This window comes from Salvia splendens, chromosome 18 (genome assembly GCF_004379255.2).
Source record: "Salvia splendens isolate huo1 chromosome 18, SspV2, whole genome shotgun sequence".
Taxonomy (NCBI): Eukaryota; Viridiplantae; Streptophyta; class Magnoliopsida; order Lamiales; family Lamiaceae; genus Salvia; species Salvia splendens.
Window position 1 is genome coordinate 2459564 of NC_056049.1, and position 22790 is coordinate 2482353.

A 22790-nucleotide genomic window follows, 5' to 3' on the forward strand; every position below is an offset into this window, starting at 1 on the left:
CGCGGAGAACGTCGCGCTGTCCAAGGCGTGAGTGAGTGTTTGCGACGATCCTCTCGTTTCGAACAACCAGAGGATCGTCAACTTGTGGGGCAAGATAGCAGCAACCTACCAGAGGTTTTGCCCGGAGGGGAGGCCACGCAATGGGGAGGATTGCCGGAAGGCGTGGGACCGAATCAGGGTTGCGGTCTCCCGATTTTCGGGCTTGTACACCAACGCCCTCCGCATGATGAGCAGTGGGCAAACTGAGGACGACTGTAGGAGGATAGCGGAGAAAGCCTTCCCCCTGAAGGGGGTGTACAAGGACTTCACCTACTGGAACTGCTATCTTGTGCTGAACGACTCCGAGAAGTTCCGAGTAGGTGTCGACTCTAGCTGGCCGAAGAAGCAACGGCTGAACTATTCCGGTGATTTCAGCGGCAGTAGCGGTGGTTCCCACGACCTCCCTGAGACGGCCCAGGAGGTCCCGACCCCTCGTTCGTTTGCTCGTCGTACTCGCCCGGTTGGGGACAGGCGGGCTCAACGGGAGGCGATGGGGGTCGCCGGGGGTTCACAGGAGGTCCAGTCGGCATCCCCCCTTGGCCAATCCACAGCGGATCTCAGATGGTCAAGACGATGGCCGAATGGCGGGCGGCGGTGGACCCCGTGGAGAAGAGTTTGCTTCAAACATTGCTCCTGAGCATGCAGGAGGATTTGGAGGCGGCACGGAGGGAAGCTGCCGGGAGTAGAGGCGGCGGCGACGGAGGCGATGGTGGCGACAGCGACGGAGGAGACGACGACGGCGACGAGGAGTGAATTGTTGTACTTTTTAAAAAATTATTGTACTTTTTTTATTTATTGTAATATTTTTAAATTATTGTACTTTTTAAATTTTTAATAGTATATTAATGTTTCCCGTATATGTCTCGTAAATTAAATTCTGTATATTGTGTGATTGTTAATTATTTCATTTTATATAATTGTTATTAGTGATGTGGCTATTGATGTGGCTGGGCTATTTATGATGTGGCTATGCTATGGTTGGGCTATTTATGATGTGGCAGGAGGATTTTTAGTGCTGATGATGTGGCAGTGGCTAGGCTATGGCTGAGCTATTGCTGAGCTATTCCTATTGTGGATGGCCTTATGAAGGTTTTTCCACCCCGGATTTGGACTAAAATCCTCTTGGCCTTTCATATTCACGGTAAGGATAACGTGGTCCATTGCCAAATTCTATGCTCCATTCGTCCAAAAAGGATATGCACTTCTGATTTTGAAAACTTTTTTTCTTTCTAATGAGATGAGACCCTTTCTCTGCTAACAAATTTTAATTACTTTCTTTCTACATATGTCCTACTTTATTAATTGTACATTAAAGCCCGTGCCTACCAAAAGTGCATATTCTTGTGGGACGAATGAAATATTATGTTGTACTGCTATAGATAGATTACCATTTCATGCATTGAAACTTACCTGATTGATGCGCGTAGATTAAACCTAATAAATCTAGTGAGGTAAAGTGACTATGGTGACTTGATCATCTCTATCTATTGGCCGGAGGCTGATCTCTTTTTACTTCATTTTATCGCTGTTTTATGTTGGAGGCGAAACAAGTTGGTAAGGACTAAGGAGATTTCGTGAAATTGATTTGTTTTTACTTTACATTTTCGACAATTTTCAATGTTTTTACTTGATCAACTAGTTTGGCATTAGGTTGTATTAAGTTGGTCACTTTTTAGTTTTTACTATGGTCGCATTAGTTAGGTTTCAGGTTTTATTAAGCTGGTCTTTATTTACTTATATTTTCGATTGTCATATTACATTGTACATGGTCTCCGTACGATCTAATTAATTGAAATGTATTTGATACATAAAATGTTTACTATTCATACCCTTGTGAGGTTCCATCCTAGAACTAAGTGATGATATAATAAGGTGTGGGGTGTAATCAAATGATAAACTAGCTTAACGTGATAACTAATCTAAATTTATATTGACGTATTATTGTTATTGTATACTGCGATGATTAGTTATCAAAGTTATCAGATTAATCTAGTTATCATTCTAGCACGATCCATAAGGAGTGAGTTACTAAATATTTAAGTTTATATTTTTCTATTTTACATATTTATTTTAGTACAACTCACGTGTAAATATCTCAACACCTATATATATAAATAGCACATCTTGGAATGATACGAGTTTTAATACTTAATTAATTGGTCTAGCACGAGAAAGATAGAAAAAAAGTGATTGGAGTATTAACAAGAGTGGTCTAATTTTATGGGAGAGATAGTATTATATATGGATTGAGATATTTTCTTTTCATCTCTAGCTCTGTATTTAATTATCACTCATTTCTTACATATTTCATGCTGTCCAACCATTGCTCGGCTCCAAATCAGTCATTGTCTGAACGTGCCTGTCTGCATCATAGATCTACTGTTTATGTAACGTGAGTGTGATGTAGCCACGTAGGTTATTTTACACCATCGCAAATTCAAAATTATTTTAATTTTACTAATAAAAAAATGCACTATGTTTATGATAATATTGGGCCGAAAATACATTTTAATAGAATGTACCCAATAAACAGGACGCAAATAGTTTGTGGATTACTCTCAGTTTTTTGACTTAGTTGTGGTTCATCACGTGCACGAGGAATAAAGGTTGTTTGTTGATTTCTTATCACATTATGTCTATATTTATCATATAGGCAAGGTTCCCCAATGGATCCCAATAGTTGGCTCTTGCATGATGTATTATATGTTTTGTTATTTTCGTTAGTTTGTTTTTTATTTCAACTTCGTTTATTTCCATTCCAAAAAATTAAGAATATATACAATCAGATAAAGATATCTAGGGTCTTCGGGTATTGCTTCCGATTTTTTTTAAAAAAATAGATTTTGTATTTCACTATCCCATCTTAATTACATTTCAATAACTTTTTTCAGCTATTTTGCTTTACATTTTTAAAACTCAAGCCAAAGTTAAAGTAATGCTACAATTAATTACAAACTGTATGCTGGTATTGAGTGACTGGGCCTTAGTCTAACAACAAAGGCCCAGCCCACATAATTAAATAAGTTGGGTTATTAATGAACCACCACAAATATATAAAACTAATTCACACAGAACTGAGTTATCGATAATGTGAAAATAAAGTCTAGGAGGAAGATTGGATGGCTAACCCATTATTGAAATTATAATTAAAAAAGTTCATGAAAGGAGTTCAACTGCGCAGCCAAGGGGCCATGCTGCTTCAATCCTCGAATCCTTGTACTCCAAATTCTTCACAAGAGTTATTTTCTTTGTTGGTTTGATGCCTGCAGTCAACACACACATACACACACATATGTATATATACATATGTGTGTTAAACTTCATATTAATCCAGGTCTAATTATGATGAGCATATTATGAAAGTGATCAACACTTGATCTCAATACAAAACGCATGTCAAATCCAGATCATGAGATTTGTCAATCTGATGGTCAATAATTAACCAAACACGCTGAAGGTCATTATTATCCAGGTTTGAGGTCATTTTACAAAATTCAGGTTTAAGGTCATATTTAGATCATTTTAGGTCATCCTTACTAAAAATGACCAAAAATTAAACTAATAATGACATCCGTATGTTTGGTTCTGCGCCTTATATTAAAATTGTGTTTAGCATAGATCAACCCTATATATCTATATAGAAAAATGTTTCCTACATATAGCCTTATGTGAGCATCGTTTTCGCTTAGTGATCGTTGATATAATTTTTTTTTGTTTTATTCATTTCCTTTAGCTCTAACACCTTAAAATGACTGTTCACGTCATTAATTTTACGAACTACATAATAAATCAAAGCTTGATTTGCTCATTTTTTGAAGTTATAGTGAAAATGGGCAAATCATGCTTTCATTTTATGTTATTTGTAAAACAAATGACGCCAATAATTATTTTTAAGGTATGAAGATTAAATCAAATGAACAACCCGACAAGTTTGTGCCCGAACGAGGAGGTGTTGCTTTGTAATCAACCCCGCTGTAGGAGTATGTCCCTGCTCAATTGAGTTATACATCAGTATCATATAATTACAATATTAAAGAATTAATTAATTTGCACACCTTGATAGCCATTAGTGATGCATGGATTTCCAGCACCGGAAAGATTCAGATTTTGTGCACGAGCAGCCATCAACCCATAGTTGAGATAACTGCACAACATGTAGTTAATAGTGACCATTTAATATAGGCATGTATGGTTTTTTTGTTTTTTTTTAAATATTGGCATGTATGTTACGGACTCTAATGTTGCCCCTAGACTAGTCTTTTAGGATGATTTCATGTTTAGTCTGTAACAATTGGTGCTTTCATTGAGAAGTCCAATGACTCGATTCACAAAATATTGTAAACTCACAATTATGAACATTCGTGGATGTGAATTGTAGATAAAATAACATCAGTTTACATTAAAAAACTTCACCCAACTACTGACAGGCTCCTCCTCCTTTTTTGCAGGACATGAAAAACGTTTGTGTTCTGTCATCATCTTCTTTTATGAAGGAATCCCCACCTCGGATTTGAAATAAAGGTAGTTAAGGATAATAGGCTCGATTTGATTTTACACGGGTTTTAAGAATTGTAATAGAAAGAGAATAGAAAAAGATAGTAGAATGTGAGTTCTACTTTTATATACTAGTTTTATAATAAAATATATGTGTGATAAAATTAATCGAATGTGGAGTCCATTATCAAAAATAGTAAAAAAGTAAATAGAATATTTATTGGTGGACGGACAAAAATGGCGAACTGGGACGATTATTGGTGGACGGAGAAAGTATTTACTTTCTTCATCGGCTTTTAAATGTCACTATTTGACCCAAACTCACATTTTACGGAAATATAGAGGATAGTGGGTTGAAAAAAGCTAGTGTAATGTAAAATCTAATTTTATAGTATAGTATATTAGTTTTATAATAAAATATGAGTTAAATGAGTTATGAGATACATTATCAAAAATAGTACAAACAAATGTGATAAATATTAGCGAACGACTAGAGAAAACTATCAAACTGAAACCTGATTGATGTTTTTATTTCATCGTCAAGTTTGGTTTGAGATTTCATTAAGCTGATCTCTTTTTACTAAAAAAATGCTCAATATTTATGACCATATATATGGGCTGAAAATACATTTACAAGATGGCCCAGCCCAATATCTCTCAATTCTTTAGCATAGTTTTGTTGCTAATATTGGAATATGTTCCATTTTTGAAAGTGGAGAATGATAATTTTGTTGCGGTTTCCATGATTGTAGGCCAATTTGATGTACTATCTATTCAATTCATGATGCAAAGGATTCATGGATTACTCTCATCTTTTGACTCAGTTGTGATCAATAAAATCTTGGTCTCAATAGTTGACTCTTAAATTAGTTTGCTATTTTGGAGTTTGCCCGCTTTTCTTATAAAAAATAAAGATATTGTAAATGACAAATATTTTGTAAAAAAGAAAGTGCTTAATTAATGAAGCTAGAAGCCCTAATCTTCCTCACATTGTGTGCAACCATCAAGCTCCTTATCCCTTCCGCTTCACTCACTCTCCCACTTAACAAATACAACTGAGATAAAAGAGAGTAAACCCCTCCATCCTTATCCGGCCTTATCACACTCATCACCTTATCCACCACTCTATCAACCACTCCCGTCTCCTTATGCAACATACACGACGACAAAAACGAGCCCCAAACGGCCGCGTTCGCCTCGTACGGCATCGTTTCGATCACCTCGCACGCCTCCCTCAGAAGCCCCTTCTTCCCATACAGATCCACCATGCATCCGTAGTGCTGAATCTTCGGCCGTCCGATCATCCCGAAGCATCTCCGTCCCTCGTCGACCATCCCGGCCCGCACGCACGCCGTCAGGACGCCCGTGAACGTCACGTCGTTCGGCTCGACCCCGGACTCCCTCATCCGCTCGAACACGGCCAGGGCATCCTGGCAGCGCCCGTGCTGCGCGGCGCCGCAGATGAGGGACGTCCACGCGACCACGTTGCGTGTGGCGTCCCTCATCGCGGCGAACACGGATGTGGCGCTCGTTAGAGCGCCGCATTTCGCGTACATGTCGACCAACAAGGCGCCGAGCTCGGCGTTGAGGTGCCATTTGTTTTTTATAATGAATGTGTGGGTGGATTTGCCTGAGGGTAATCCGACGGAGCCGAGGCGGCCGCAGGCGGAGAGGATTGGGCCGAGGGTTAGCTCGTCGGGGGCGAGGGCGGTGGTCGTCATGATGCGGAAGAGGGAGAGGCCGTCGCGGAGGAGGGAGTTGTGGATGTAGGCGGCAATCATGGAGGAATAGGAGGATTGGTTTCGGTGGGGCATTTCGTCGAACATGTGGCGGGCGGCTCTGATTTGGGCGCGGCGGGAGTGAGCGGTGATCATGATGTTCCAAGTGACGGGGCTGCGGTGGGGCATTAGGTCGAACAGGAGGCAGGCGTCGGGGAATTGGGCGGGGGCGTAGAGGGAGAGGAGGCAGGTGGCGACGTGGAGGTGGGCGGAGAAGCCGAGTTTGAGGAGGTGGGCGTGGAGGTGGCGGGTGTGGGGGAGGCTGGAGGAGGATTTGAGGGCGGAGAGGATGGAAAAGGAGTCTTGAAGGGGCGAGCAAGACTCCGCCGCCGTGTTTATGGAACTCGAATATAGTCGCCGTCGCTGGTCGCGGCAGAGCAGCCGCATCTTCACCATATTTAGAAAGGAAGGGATCTCTTGTTCAAATTAGTCCGCCGGTTAAAATTCGAACCGGTCCGCGGTTCTGGTTTTTATATCGTACTGAACCAAAATCGGTTTAGTTTCGGTTATTGAAATCGTAATTATCGCTTAGTTAACGATTTAGACTCAAAATGGAAAAAAAAAGTTGAAAATACGACAAAACCAAGGGTGTTAAACCAGAACGGAACCGGTTAATATTTCAATTTTTTTAAACTGAAATCGGCGGTTCTCAAGGATCGGTTATGGTTTTTATATCATGCTGAACCAAAATCTGCATATCTGTTCAGTTTCAGTTCTTGAAATCACATTAGTTACCAATTTTGATTCAAAATGAAAAAAAATGATGAAAATTCGATAAAATCAAGGGTGTTAAACCAAAATTGAACCGGTTAAGATTTCAATTTTTTAAAACCGAAATCGACAGTTCTCGAATATGTATAAGACTATAGAGACTAGAGACAGTGGCCTATGACTTGGAAATTCAAAAGTTTAAGAAAAGCCCATCAAGAAAGCTAGCCTGGCCTGCTAATGCCATTGCTCTATCTTGGAATAATGGTGTAGTAAAATCAATTAATGATAGTATTATTATCAAATGATTTTGTATGATTTCAGGTGCTATATGCCTATGCAGCTATGCTATATATGTATTTATGAATTTCATCGTTACACGTGGAATGTGTTGAAAATTAGTGAATTACAATAATTCTACTTTTCATTTCTTAAATAACTTAAAAGAGTTGTAATCAACACTATCAATTTAGTTACCATACAATTTATATTTTATATCTCTCATAATCTTAAGGACTTATTACATTTTTATATCATTCGGTCATTAGGTAAAATAAAGGAGTATAAAATTAATACATTAAAAGAACTTTTTAAAATACATGCATATATTTGATACAAGATTGATCACCATATTAAATATTAATAGCGATTATAAAATTTTAGTGAAAAGTTTACTCAATTGTCAAAACTTGCAGGGTGCAAAGTAGAATTTATAATACTCTATTCCATGGGTGCAATTTGCTAAAAATATAATTTTAGGTGGTAAAATGCAATCTTGTGGAGTTTGCGAGAGGAGGGAGATTTGGCTAAATAAAATGCAAACTCGAGAATTCGTCGGTAAACTATCGTTCCTTGAACACTTTTACCGGCGGATGTTGCATGTCGATAATTTTTTTTCTTTTTTCAATTGTTATTTTTGTTAGTAATCCCTCAAAATTCGTTTATTTTTGTTAGAAAAATTTATTTATTACTCGACTCGGACAGGGGCGGATCTAGTGTATTGGCACGAGCCCTCAAATTTCTCACATATATACATAAAACCTATTAATAATTTTTTTTTCAGTTTATTCCTTAATTCCTCCTTCTGGAATACTTAAAATTTGCCAATACGTATTTTTGTCCCTCCAAATATGATTTTCTGGCTCTGCCCTGCTTTCGGAGATCCATCTAAGAGCCTCGTCGAAGATTATCTCGGTCGGTAAACTTCATTTTTAGTGATCTACCATCCCAAGTAGCTAAAAGTTACTTATGTGATTGTTTGTTAATTTTAATTTGATTGTTTATAATTATACATGAGGTTGAAGTACAGACATGAATATTCTCCATAGCACTTTACCCCTTTCACCTTCCTTTCTCATTGACTACTCTTAATCCAGCTGTTACACTATTTTATCAGCCTCACACAATAACCTCGTCAATAATTAATGTTGTTGTTATCACTAAACAACAAGTTTTTAATTAATTACTTGTCCAAATTAACACCAATTTCCTCATGTCCCATTTTCCAACTTGTACAATTCACTCAAGAAACATACTTTGTTTAAAAATCTGAAACATTAGCCCCTATCATTATCAAAGCACACAATTTAACTATTTATTTCACTAATTGTCGTTATCTGATTGGATATGGCCACGTATATAATATTATTGCTAAAATATTCTAATTAATTATATGTATTACATTACTATCACACCCATAACTATTAACGGAAAAATTACTGTTTCTTTTTATTTTGAGAGAGTGGGAGATATTTAGTTGGTGATGATGAGAGGGCAAATTAACAACCTGAGAGAGAAGGGGAAACCTTATGATCACATCATTAAAATGTGACAAGTAATTATTCAAAAATTAATGAATTGCATTGCATATTATAACTCCCTGAAAAAATAATTGAAATAAGTAGAGGGAGATGATTGCAAACTTGTCGGCAAAATTTTATTAATCAATTAATCATCTTAATTAATCTAAGTGGAGATTAATTTAGAGTAGGGCCCATAAGTACTCCATCCCATTTTTACCTTCGTCATAATTTTATCATATACTCCTATAACTTTTCCTTCAATAAGAAATACAATATATAGAAAATAATGATATGTGACTACACATCCAAAAAATGGAATACATATCAGTATTACTCACTCTCATTGTCCATTCTTGATTATTTTGAATAAAACAAATTTTATAATATTTCCATACACAATGCCAACCTGGATGTATTTTACTTGTCAAGAATAATAAAGACTTAACTGAAGATGAGTTTTCTTGAAGTTTTAATTGTAATAAGGGTTGATAGGCGAAGGTTACAGTAATAATAGATCAATTTTAGTCTTTATTTTTTAACTTTGAATGTGATGAAAATACATAAACTTTTAACGTGTGGACAAATTTCTACAAAGTGAGTTTCCCCCAAATAAATCCAAAATGACATGCCGAAATGTCTAAAACCATATCGGCCAATTTGATGTGATACATAATACTCCCTCCGTCCCGGGCTACTCGCTCCTTTCCTTTTCGGCACGGAGATTAAGGAATGAGTGTATAGGAAAGTCAAAAATGACGGCTGTATGTGAAAATTTTTACTAATAATGGAAAGAGTGCAAGTAACTTGGGACGCCCAAAAAGGAAATAAGTGCGAATAGTGCGGGACGGAGGGAGTACTTGTCTAACTAGACCAAAATACGAAATCGTTCTGTTGAAAAATATATAGAAAAATTCAATCACATATCAAAATTACATCTAATTAATCAATCAAAATGATACTACCATTTTGACGTGATAATTTGGTAGTTCCACACTTATTTATTATTTTCAGAATATTCAAAGTATATATAGTATAGATTTGAATTGCCGTATAATTAATGATTTAATCTGTTGACTATTCACCCTTAATTATAATAAATGGATAATTTTAAATTAGATCGTGGATAGCACTTGATAATTGATATAGAGTTAAGTAATTAATGATGGAGGGAGTAAAATCAATCAATCAATTGTGTGTCACATAAATTTTGGGGAAAAGCAGCGGAAGTGAACATATATAATATAGGGGTACTTGTGATAAAAATATTTATAGAGGCAATTTACTTTATCACTTGATTTCCTGAATTGAAAAGATGTTTTAAATCAAAGGAGGCAAAAAGATAAAAGGGCAACTAAAAATCATTAGATGGGGCTGCACCTCATTATCGATTTTGATTCATTTCCACATGCTATATATTTCCTTGGTTGACATTCAAATAAAACAAATAAATAGGAGTATTGTATATTGACAGTGAGAAAAATTGAAACCATTATACAAGTTTCGTATTAGTTATCACTATTTGGCTTTAAGATGGGACCATATACATTTCGATTATGGTAGGAGAGTGGGTTATCGAAGGCCTAAGAACATATTTGGGGTGAAACAGAAAAATGATTGACATAACAAATATCCCATCTTCAAATATGTTCTAGTTTAATGAATGGCTACTCCAAACCGATCAGAAAAAACCAACCCCTCTAAGATGCATATTGAAGAGTATATTAGCATGAAACAAACAAATATGCATTTCGGTAATTGTAACTGACTGACCCAGCAATATATCTAATTCGAAACAGAAAACATACTGACCCAATAGTATATTAGGACTTAAACTTTGGTTTGGAGATTATGGTCTAGTTTAATGTAGGGCTAGTCCAAATAGTGCAAAAAAATCGAAGTCCTTCAAAACCCACATTTGAATGGTCTAAAGTAAGATGCAAGTGTTGACAAATAAAATAGATATATATCTCACCACCTCTATATAACTGGGGAGAACTGATATAAAAAGGTTCAAGACTTCAAAGACGCGCCTCCATAAGTTTAAGGTAAGAGACAAATGAAACAAGACACATTTCATGTCGATACAAAAAAAAAAGAATTGAAACTATCATATAAGTCCCATTACCTACTCTACTTATATATCACTACCACTTTATACTATCTTTCTCATTGCCACTTTATACTATCAATAAATTACATCCCAAATTTATGTTTTTGTTTTTTTGTTGTATCTTTCTCTCTCTGCCGTCGGGATATATATGCATAGGTGGTGGGGACTTAGAGAGGAGGCAGCTAGAAAGAAGCTGAGGAGGCTAATTCACTTTGTGGGAAGATTCCTATATTTGTTGAATTTGTATCAAGGCAAATGATGAAGCATCGTTCATCTAAATCATTTGGTCTTCCCCTAAATGCACATCTCATCATTCACTCCTCTAATACTATACCCTTAATTTCCTCTTTAGATTATATTTTCATTATTTATGTACTAATCATTTTGCATTCCTTAGTGTTCAAACTATAACTCAATTACCAAACCTCATACTAATACATAAACAAATCTTGCCAATTTCATGCGCGCGCACTAATATTAATTAATAATAACTATGCTTCTATTTATAGTAGGCTAACTGCCGGAAAAATCGTGAAGTTAGAACAAATTTGATGAATCTCGCAATTTTAAAAATCAGTCGGAAATTCACGAATTTTGAATTTTTTTTGCGAGTGTCATAGGGCGCAAAAATCTGGTTGTTTGCGAATAATACGTTGTTGAAGTTTATTAACCAAACAATACATTTTATCTTTATGAATAAACGGCATAATTTAACTTATTGGCGGTGATGTCCACCTTTAATTTATCGGCTGTCATATCACCAAATTATTTAGTTGGATGATTGCGAACAAATATCCAAACGTCGTGATTTTTCCAGTTAAAGTTTAAAGTTACTAGACAAATTAGAATTTGAACAAACTTGATGGTTTTTTTGGCAATTTACTTGTAAAATATAAAGGAAATTGCTTGAAAAATTCTAAAGTTTGGTCAAATTATAGTTTGTTCCGTGGCTTTTAAAATCAGCTGGAAAAAACGTGAAGTTTGGATTCATTCTATATGAATAAACTACATTGTTTAGCCCATAGACGATAATATCCATATATGATTTCTAGGCGTTTATATTAAAAATACAATAATATCAAAAAATTCATCGTTGGATTATTGTGAACAAATGGAGATGAGGAAGTGAACTTGAGCTTATTCGTAAATATTAGTAACTATAAAGAGTCAAATTATAATAATCGTGTCGTTGGCTCACCATGCTTTAACGTCGACGTGGTCAACACAAATAATAAGTAATTATAGAGCAAAAGAAAAATCAAAAAGTTTTCTTGTCACTTCACATATATCTAAATATAATAGGAGTAGTATTAGTTAATCACAAGAAAACTGTAAACTGAAAGGTATGTAATATGTGTGAGTGAAAATTAATAACAAGATTAAACATGGAAGAGTGGTGGTGAAGCTTAGAAGAAAACTTGTAAATATTAATGAGTGAAGCTTAAGTTTAATTAATTTGAAATATTTATCTATCCTACAGAATTAATTTCCCTTGCTGTCTCTTGCAATTGTCTTACATAATAAATCATGCTTGCATATTTATTATATTAACTTATACTATTTCGTACACTTCACCAACAACAAATATGTATAGCATAGCCAAAACTAGGGGAAACACCCTTATTTGAGAAAAAAAAAGAGGGTTTCTTTCAAATTCTTTTAAAGTAGTATGTGATAATTAGTGAAGAAAATTAATTAATTGCTGATTAGTATAAATAGATGGTGCAGTTGTGAATAATCAAGGTGATTAAAGGAGAGAGATGGGACACCATTGCTGCAGCAAACAGAAAGTGAAGAGAGGGCTTTGGTCACCCGAAGAAGACGAAAAGCTCATCCGACACATCACTAGCTACGGCCACGGCTGCTGGAGTTCCGTCCCTAAACTCGCCGGTAATAATTAAATAAATGTTTGTGATATTAGCGACCAATTGCCCTGCATATATTAAAAAAAATTAATTTTCCCATTTTTCTAATTAGGGTTGCAAAGGTGTGGGAAGAGTTGTAGATTGAGATGGATAAACTATCTGAGGCCGGATTTGAAGAGGGGGTCGTTCAACGAGCAGGAGGAGAGGACGATCATCGACGTCCACCGGATTCTGGGGAACCGGTGGGCGCAGATCGCGAAGCACTTGCCTGGGAGGACAGACAACGAGGTGAAGAACTTCTGGAACTCGTGCATCAAGAAAAAGCTGATAGCTCAGGGTTTGGATCCAAACACACACAATCTACTTTCTCTCTCCTCCACCTCCACTAATAATAAAAGAGGCCTCAATTCCACCTCAGCATCCCATCAACAGCCTTTCACTGTTGACACCACGGCCGCGACTGCATCTGCAGCTGCAGCCGCGGCCGTGGCTCCCATCATCAATGCCACGTCGTCGTTACACGACCAGTTCAGCGTTCTGAACGAGAGCGGCTGCATTGACTGGGCTGCGGTGACGCAGCAATTGGCAGCATTGGGACAAGAATCCGAGCAGCAGCAGCAGCAACGACAAAATGAGGCGGCGGCCGCGTGTGTGTACAAGTACAAGGTGGATGATGACGAGGACGAGGTTATACTAAGCTCAAGTGGTGGTGAGCAGCTGCATCAGGAGCTGTTTGACGCCACGTGTCACTTTGATTTTCCGTTTCTGGATTCTGCATTTATAGCTCCACAAAATTTTAACCCTATGGATGATGCTCTTGCTTGGGACATTGTCAATTGATTCATTCAAGTTTCCCATTTGTTGTTATGGAAATTTAAGGATTTACTTCTTACGCTGGAGCGCACGCAAAATTTTATTATGGTAGGGGCTATATATAATCAAATTTGATTTTGGATATTTGAAATAGTAAATTTTCTATTTATTGTGATGACAAAGACTTTTACACGATAAAAAAAGAATTTTAAGTATCTCGCATCTTCATATGAGATTTTACTTTGACGACAGTCGACAGAGTAGAGTTGGTATTTTTTCGAACAAAGTGCCTATTCAATTCGTTTTGTACGAGCTATAAATTCTAAAATTATATGCCCCACTCAGTTATTTTAGAATTTTGAAATAGTAATTTTTAAAGATTCATTACAATGACATAAGTTTTTTACAATGATTCATACTACAAAATATCGAATTATTCAAAAATATTGTACGAATAAAAAATAATTTTTTCAGTGTTCGCAATTGTCTCGTGGCATCTCACAGTCTAGACATGGACGACAAGGAAATGTGGAAATGTTGGAAAAGGTTCATTCATTCAACTTTTCTTTTAGAAAAGTCTTAAACCCAAATTTTGGGACTAAGAAACTTTTCTACTTATGGATTTTGATAGGTTAAAATGACTATTATATCCTGCGGTTAATTATTTTAAATGGTGATTACCACTTTAAATTCTATAAATATCTTGATTTATTGAAATTATTATGTCACGCCTAGCTCATTGCCAACGTTTAAACATGCTCACTTACTATCAAATGGACGAGGAAGAATTATTCTCACTTATCCTCATCTATATTATGAAAAAATATCCTCCATCATCTCCGACGCAAAGAAAAAAAAAGATTATAATACTATTAATAAAGAATGAGACGCACACAAAATTTATCATAAATAAATAAAAACTAATTTGATATACGAACCAAATTACAATTGTCTACTTCATCACATTTATTGTTATTCAACCTAATGCTAAAAAATTCTATATACAATCTTCGTCCATAAGAAAAGTTTTTGTAGTAACATAGTATTAAGGCGCTTCCACAATGGGGCGTGTCCGCTTTATAAGGCGCCCTATGCTCCGCCATATTAGCATTTCATCCTCCTACCCTTCCACCTGCAGTGGGATGCCTTATAGGCCGCCCTATAGTCCGCCATAAGCATTTTATTTATTTGAATATTTAAAACACTACAAAAATTTGAAAAAAAAACTTCATTTCATTAAAATTCAAACATTACACTACGAAATAAAAAAAAACTACAAATTCTCAACGGCGGTTACGGTCCCAAAATTCTTCAATCATGTCGTTCATGAGCTGAGCATGGTCTTGTTGGTTGCGCATTAAGGTCTGTCTAGATAGAACCTCATTGGTGTGGGAAATGGAAGAGAAATGGGGGTTTAAATAGATAAAAATTTCAAAAAAAAAGGGAAAACGTGTTACATCGTCCGCGGTATCGTACGCGCTAATGCAAAATTAGTAAAATAAGAGGTAGATAGTGAGAAAAAGTGGTTGAAGTAATGTTAGTTGAAAATGTGACTCGCATTATTAGTATATAATAAACTTACTATAAATAGACAAAGACTAATTTTGGTAGACGACCCAAAATCGAAAAGTACTAAGACTATTTCGTAGACGGATGTAGTAGATAATTTCGCGCGGCACCAACAAGTCGTGTCAATATGTAAGAGCATTAGCAATGGGGCGCCCTAAGGTGCGCCCTATGCACCGCCACGTCATCATTTTTATCCTCCTACCATCCCACCAGCAGTGGGGCGCCCTAAGGGACGCCCTTTATGTTTTTACTATTATTTAGTTAATTAATTTAAATGTTTTCGAATATATAATGCAAACTAATTAAAAAACAAAACGAGTAGCTAAACATCGGGTTCTGTACTGCGTGTTGGCGTCGAACGACCGATATTCGTCGGGTTCTGTACCCTGCCAACGCGCATCACCACTAAACATCGGACTATTGGGACTTGAATCCATTTCGTAGTAATAAAAATGTGAGTTTCGAGAGTGAAATCGTGAAATGAAATGTTACAAATGAAGCCGGGGTAGGAGGTATTTATACAAAATTTTCGAATTTAGCATTTAAAAAAAAATAAAAAACGTGTGTCATCGTCCGCGGCCATCGTTTGCGGAGCCCACAATGGTGCCCGATGGCGCGGACGATAGGCCATCGTCTGCGCTTCTTCCGCACCCGAAGCTTAAGGCGTGGGCGTAGGGCGTGCCATCGGGCGGGCACCCACAATGGAGCCATCAGGCGTGCCATCGGGCGCCCCATTATGGGTGCTCTAAGAGCCGAACAAATTAATAATCATTGACATATTTTTGTTGGAGCTAAAACAAATTAATAATCATTGACTCCACCATCCCTTGCTTCATTGCTATGACCATCACTACCACATTGTTAGGTCATATTTACTACGCCTGCATCATTTCGTGTTGTTATCGTGTATTGTTAAGTTCGCGTTGTTTCGTGTAACGTCAATACAAATATGATAGTGTCGCAAATGAATTCATATTATGTGTCGACCCTGTTCGTGTTCATATTGATGATTTAGTTAACAAGTCTTAGCTTTAACGAGTTATGTCATTATTAGATCAACCCGATAACAATCCAATCTGGTTGAATGATCACCTCTTTAGATAAATAGCAGAAAAAAGGAAAAATTAAAGAATGGATTATAGTCAAATTTCAGTTCCATAATACCCTATAATTCCTATACTTACTAATTTTGTTGACAAAGAGTTAATTAAAAAGAAAGACGAATTATTATTATTATTATTATTATTATTATTATTATTATTATTATTATTATTATTATTATTATTATTATTATTATTATTATTATTATTATTATTATTATTATTATTTCGACACTAAGCCTGGGCCGAAGACGAAGACAAAGAAGCAAATGTGAAGACAGTGTCCGCAGTCTTGCCCTTTGCTCCTCAGCTATCCCTAATCTGATTTGCTCTCCTTCTCCATATCGCTATGCCGACAGGTTCTCTCTCCCTCCCTCTCTTCCAAATTCACCGCTTCAATCGTTTAATCGTTTGATTTCGTGTTGCAGAGCTTCCTGGATTTTACTATGACGAGGAGAAGAAACGCTATTTTGCCCACAAAGGCCCAATTCCTGGCTCTTCCAGAAAACCTCCCCCTCCAAACCCACCACCCAAGGTATATACCTACTTTTCTATACTGCGATTATTGGTGATGAGTGCTCTATGAGCTGCTTCCACGGTCCACCTTCGAATTGTCTATATATGCCTCTTTATTGAACGATATTACGATCATTGTTGTTTTCAATTGCTGTGGCTCGTTTGTGTTATCAATTCGTTACTTGTCCAGGCCCCCTTTTATGTTTCACCACACCTGTCTCTCGCATTTTGCGATATAATGTGGACTAACTTAACCCAAATTTTTAGGGTTATTGGTGTGTCAGCATTGGTGGAAATCGATTGAATATGCGATTTAAGAAGAAGAAATTTAGTAGTAGCTGACATGTTGAGCTAAAAAAGGTTATTAATTAGCTGTTGATTGGATTATATATCATCTGGATTAATGAATTCTTACATCTAGGATTGGGAACATTTGAATGGTGTGTATCTGGGGAGCAGCGGCGGAGAGATGTAGGTAGGGTTAGGGGCTTAAGCCCCTACCAAGGATGCTTCCACGATACACCGTTTGGAAAAATATCTATACGCCTCTTTATTTGAATATTATTATGATCACTGTTACTTTTAATTGATGTATTTCCTCGGCTCGTTTGTGCTATTAATTCATTGCTTTTCCAGGCCCCCTTTTATTGATCAATTATCATAGTCCTCATTGTTCTGTGTTGTCGGCATACGTGTCTCTTGGCTTTACATTATAATGTGGACTAACTTAACCCTGTATTCAAGCTTTTTATGATTATTGGTGTATCAGCCAGCCTCCAAGAAAACTGATTGAATATGCAATTTAAGATAAGTATTTTAGTACTTGCTGACATGTTGTGCTTAAAAAGGTTATTAGCTATTGATTGGATTATATTTCATCTGGATTAATGAAGGCTTGTATATGGGGATTGGTAATATTTGCGTGATATTTTTGGTTTACTGTGGGGAAACGGAAGTGGTTGCATCTATGCTTTCTATAATAGTGAGTAAATGAAAGGATCCTTGCTTCTCCAACCCCTCCATCCAACAAAAAATAAGTCATACGAAAATAAAACATAATGCGATTAACTTCCAGATTTGAATATTTTAGGGGAAGGGTTTTAGTTAGCCCATACAGCTGCTGGAGTTCCTGGTTTTATCTGCCTACCTTGCTTAAGACATAATTCTTTCCGTCTTTATAATTTCAGGCAGACAGCTCATGCCAAAGCCTAAAATTGAGGCAAAAGCTGATTCAGTCCAGGGAGTTGTGGGGTAATGTAATTTTTTCCCGCAAAGAGAAGTTTAATTTCCAATCCTTCTATCAAAAATGCCATGCATCGCAACCAATGGTAAGAGTTACTTTCTCATATTGTTATATGAATCTTGAAATTTGTATCTTATTTTAATGTTTTTGCACTTTACACAATCAATCATACAGACTTTTGTGCTCTGCATGTTCAACCAATGTTGAACTTAGACACTTCCTGTTTAGGCTTCTCCTTTATGTGCTCACTTGTATGAGAATTGCAGATATGGAAATACAGAGGAACTAAGAGGATTGCAAATGTTGCATTGGGACATGTGGTTGCTGATGTTTCGTCTCAACACGGTCTCACGGAGAGAGATATATTAGTGAGTGTTGGCGCAAATGGCTTACTGTGGTGAGTTTTATTTCTATACCTAGCTTCAAGTTGAAAATGGCAAGTAGATCACTCTCATCATTGGGATTTGTTTTTGTTCCCATTAGTTGTCAATGCTTTCAACTTATGATGCAGTGATTAGCCTCTTTTTCTTGATAGGTAAAGTAGTCCTTCCTTGTGTATGTGAATGACTTCATTTAGTCGGGATTCGGGAAGCAAGATTGTGATTACAAAAATTTCAATTTACATGTTTGAATATTTATATGTTTATTATACATGCCAATTTACTTGCCGAGGATTGTGCTGCAATAACTATTAATTAGATATGTTCCAGATTATCTGGTAAAACCATGACCAACTCAAATTCTTATGTTTATAAGTGTACATAAAGAAGCTGGAAGCTTTTTCTGTAGTCTTCATTTCTTTATACTGTGTTTGCTCATCTACTCCACATTCAATATTTTCTGGCTAATCTTTGTTGATGGTCATATATTTCCATAGCATTTTTCCAGTTGGAAAGACTGAAGAGGAAGTAGATCCAATGGAAAACCATAAGGTTGATCTTGTATGGCCTCTCAATTCAGATACACTACCAAGGCACAAAGAGCTAGTCAAAGAATTGGGGAACTCGTATGGATCCACTACATGTTTGGCATCTGAAATTTCTTCTCTTATGTCGCTGAGAAAGAGTTGTCTGCCCGCTGACAATATGTCAAAATTCTTTCTGTATCCTTCAGTGACACTTGTTGTTATGATATTTTATCCTAAATATATTGTTCTAACTTAAATGATTTAAGTGGAATGTGATTTAATTTTTTTTAATGGGCTTTAACTGATGTGTTTTAAGGTGCATAAACTGTGCAGAATCAAATCATGCTTTGTCATTGTTGAATGGATAATATTACTGAGACTTTGGCCCATCAGATTGTTGTGGTCTTGATTCTTATTTAGTTTAAATATGCTGATATTATGCTTAGATCACAGTAATTTCACTCATTAATGTATACTTAACAATAGAACAGCATCACAACACTGGGGTCGGAAAATGCTTCTGGATCCGTCTACCTACTAGACCTAAGTAAGCCACTACATTTTGGCGCCAGTGTTCAAATACAAGAATTTCATGAGCTTGCTTCATTTAAACAGACCATTTGGGCTGCTGACTGTGATCCTGAAGGAAGCCGTGCTGCAATTGGTAATCACCTTTGTTCTTATGGTTCTTCATATTATAATTATTACATGATAAAATGTCATCCCTTGGTTACTACCATTCTTTGTTTTCTTACTTTTCTTGCTGCAATTGCTGAGGAAAGTTGTCCTATTTATTTGTGCCGTGTTTCTTTCTTTCTCGAAATTAATGAAAGACAGAACATTCCAAGTTTGTGACAAAATGTGCTGTAGTGCACTTCATAGTTAACATCAAGTGTTTTCTTTTTGTAGGAACCAACAGAGGAGTTATGTTGCTAAATATGGAAACTGGAGGATCATCACGGGTGTTTGATTGTAAGAGTGATGTATTGTCTGTGCAGCTTGTACAATCAGTAAGATGAATTTAAAAAAGTAATGCGTGGATGTATTTTTGTAGCTATTGATGTAGTAGTTCTCACATCACATCTGAAGCTCTCTGCTGACTTCACCTTCTAGCATGCCTAAGCAGCCTGTACCATATCCTTTCTCTCTCTCTCTCTTTACACACACACATATCAAGCTGCTTTACTAGTGAGGCATAGTACTTACGAATTCCCTCCCATGCATTGTGATGTTTGTGGTCTTGCTGCATCAATTTGGCTTTCTTAGTTCCGTTTTCTCTTCAATTATTGATTAATATGATTTCTTCTTCAGGGGAGGGTCATTATATGCGGATTGAGAAATAAAGCAATTTTAACTGTTGACACTCGCCAAAAACAGGTGAGAGTTCAATCCTTAACTGAGCTTATGGATGTGAAAATTAAGCATGAAACTCCTTGTGTGAACTGCTTGCTTTCAGATCATAACTCTACAATGACTACTATACTTACTGGATCTTGTTAAATTATAAATGCTCAAAATACGTATTAGAGTGTTCACAATATTATGTTAATTTTCTAAGTACTGTTGCCTTTATCAATTACTATGAAAATAATATATGCGATGAAGATATGACTTCTTTTCACTAAATGGTTACAAGGAGTATGCTTAATCATGCTAGCAAACCTCTTGTTTCAAGGTTTTTATGTGTCTTCATTCATCTTGGTGAACATCTAAAACTACATGCGCAGATTAAAAAGAGGATAGACAAATCTTTGACGACATCAATGTCATCATCTGTTTGTTGGTTAGTAGGATTTACTTACTAGTTTTACTCCATTTATCTGTTAATGGATCTCTATTTGATTCACGAATGCTAAATTGAACCTTTTTCCTTGAATTGTAGCTTGTCATCACTTGATCTCTGGGATCAATACTTCTTGGCTAGTTCCATGGATGGCTCGGTTAGTTCTCCAACAATTTTTTGATTAGCTACATTTATGACGTTAGTTTCTTCTGTGCAATATTGGGATATCTAATTACATGACCGTTGCATATCCACCTTCCTTGGTGGGGTATACAAACAGTATAATTTGTTCTTGGTCACTGGAAACTAAGTCCTAACCTACCCTACCTTGCCTCGCCAGATCAAGCTCTACGATCATCGTCTGATGCAGAGAGGCCCGGTCCAATCTTATGAAGGCAATGTAAATACTCATACATCTATAAAACTAGGAATTGACCCATCAGAGAAAGTCGTAATGTCAGGTGAAAATGGTTTCTATGAACGCCACTTTCTTGATGCTGATTGAAACTGGTTCTGACTATCTCCAGTTTATCATCATCAGGTGGGGAGGACTGCTACACCCGTCTCTGGGATATCAAGACTGGTGAAATGCTCTTGGAAGCGAAATTTATGAACTCGATTCCATCAGCAGTCTGCTGGCCAAGAAGAGGCGCCTTTTCGGGTACGATTCTTTTCTTTTCTAATTGCTTGAGATTAGAATTCATATTGAAATTGATGATCCTGTCGCGTAATTAACAGCGGCCTGGCAAGATCACAGAAATTACTGGCAAGATCATAGTTTGGGTGCTTGGCTTGGATCATATGAGGGAATTTATTACATGGACTGGCTCTGATTATACCATACAAAACTCATTTCTTAAGACAAGACCTTAAGCCTGGCTTTGACTACCGTTATAGAGTTAGAAGTAGGAAAAGATGTAGTTAGAGATACTAATTTTGGTGTTGAGTCTGTAGCTGCTGACCCCTAATCTCCTTGAGATGTGAAACAAACAAAAACATTAGTTGACTCTGGAATGAAATTTCAATTTCAATTTCAATTCCAATTCATTCATTTATTATTCTGGCTTTGACCCTAGAAAATCATTCTTGTCCTATCTTGTGCTATCTGGTTTGACTGCTTTTAAATGCTATATTAGTGAAATTCAACTTTTGATTTATATTGCTATTTAATTCCTGTGGTTGGATTCAGACCAGAGTAATAAATATGAATTCATTGCTAGTACAGCTGAAATAAAAAGGAGTTTTCATGGTCATCTTGAACTGGCATTTGTCATTTATTGAACACTGTCGCATTATTGTTGATTCTATAATTTTAAACTTGGTTACGTGCATTATTGCATTTATAGGAAATAGGACTAATTATATCCCTGATCAGTGGACCCAGCAGTCATTTCTTTGCATATTATTATATGGATGCTAGCTCATTTAAGTTACGAAGTTTGGTCAAATTTTGATAACTCACCAAGTATCATTATTTCTTAGTTGCCTCGGCCGTGTACAAAACAATGTTTTTGGGTGATGCTGAAATGTCTTAATTAAAATAAGTATTCTTTTCTTTTTTTTTCTGTTCTTAATTTAATGAGTTAACTTTGTTGAGTAGTATCAAAAAAGACGCCATTTTGTACACGGATGGGGCAGTATAAAAAAATTAAAATTTTGTGATTGATATTTCTTTTTCAAATCGTATGGGACTAATCAGAAGATTTTGTGATTTAAACAATTATTATCTCTGCAGAAGTGTGAACTCCAATTATGTACTTCTATTAATCAAATTAAGTGTTCGTTTTACTAAGAGGAGTGTTCTTGATCACTACTGTGATTTCTATTTTGATGTGTGGAGTGTTGAATCGACAACATATATTAATTACTAAAGGGTTGAAAATAAAGAGAACTGTGATATCGTAATAAGACATAATTGTGTGCATTAAAAGCAATTTTGAGGGATGTGGAAAGTGGGAACATAAGAATAAGATGTGCTATGATTCGAAAGAGACAACAAACAGGAAGCCCGTGACAAAATCAGCAGATAAGGATAGAATCATAGAGGCATGCTAAGACATTTA

General features: G+C 36.4%; 3 protein-coding genes across 3 annotated transcripts; 2 read left to right on the forward strand and 1 right to left on the reverse strand.

Moving 5' to 3' along the window:
- Positions 1 to 5410: 5410 nt before the first annotated feature.
- Positions 5411 to 6735, reverse strand: LOC121776246 (pentatricopeptide repeat-containing protein At5g66520-like). The gene has a single exon (XM_042173405.1). The coding sequence runs from the start codon at positions 6705 to 6707 to the stop codon at positions 5487 to 5489; it is 1221 nt and encodes a 406-aa protein (XP_042029339.1). The 5' UTR covers positions 6708 to 6735; the 3' UTR covers positions 5411 to 5486.
- Positions 6736 to 12124: 5389 nt separating this feature from the next.
- Positions 12125 to 13784, forward strand: LOC121776194 (transcription factor MYB61-like). Its single transcript, XM_042173348.1, has 2 exons — positions 12125 to 12821; positions 12909 to 13784. Exons 1-2 carry the CDS (start codon positions 12692 to 12694, stop codon positions 13634 to 13636), a joined length of 858 nt encoding a protein of 285 aa, XP_042029282.1. The 5' UTR covers positions 12125 to 12691; the 3' UTR covers positions 13637 to 13784.
- Positions 13785 to 16524: 2740 nt separating this feature from the next.
- On the forward strand, positions 16525 to 21785 carry LOC121775850 (DDB1- and CUL4-associated factor 4-like). Its single transcript, XM_042172926.1, has 13 exons — positions 16525 to 16637; positions 16707 to 16813; positions 17982 to 18122; positions 18304 to 18434; positions 18915 to 19139; positions 19436 to 19608; positions 19854 to 19954; positions 20256 to 20321; positions 20672 to 20727; positions 20827 to 20884; positions 21068 to 21188; positions 21269 to 21388; positions 21466 to 21785. The coding sequence occupies exons 1-13, from the start codon at positions 16628 to 16630 to the stop codon at positions 21558 to 21560; spliced, it is 1404 nt and encodes a 467-aa protein (XP_042028860.1). The 5' UTR covers positions 16525 to 16627; the 3' UTR covers positions 21561 to 21785.
- The last annotated feature ends 1005 nt before the right edge of the window (positions 21786 to 22790 follow it).

What these genes read in the sequence shown, in the direction of transcription:
- LOC121776194 (XM_042173348.1), top strand. Translation starts at nt 12,692, where the DNA reads ATGGGACACCATTGCTGCAGCAAACAGAAAGTGAAGAGAGGGCTTTGG. An exon ending in TTCCGTCCCTAAACTCGCCG is followed by an intron (nt 12,822 to 12,908) that starts GTAATAATTAAA and finishes TTTTCTAATTAG; the next exon opens with GGTTGCAAAGGTGTGGGAAG.
- LOC121775850 (XM_042172926.1), top strand. An exon ending in CTCCAAACCCACCACCCAAG is followed by an intron (nt 16,814 to 17,981) that starts GTATATACCTAC and finishes TTATAATTTCAG; the next exon opens with GCAGACAGCTCATGCCAAAG. An exon ending in AGAGAAAGTCGTAATGTCAG is followed by an intron (nt 21,189 to 21,268) that starts GTGAAAATGGTT and finishes TATCATCATCAG; the next exon opens with GTGGGGAGGACTGCTACACC.
- LOC121776246 (XM_042173405.1), bottom strand. Translation starts at nt 6,707, where the DNA reads ATGGTGAAGATGCGGCTGCTCTGCCGCGACCAGCGACGGCGACTATAT.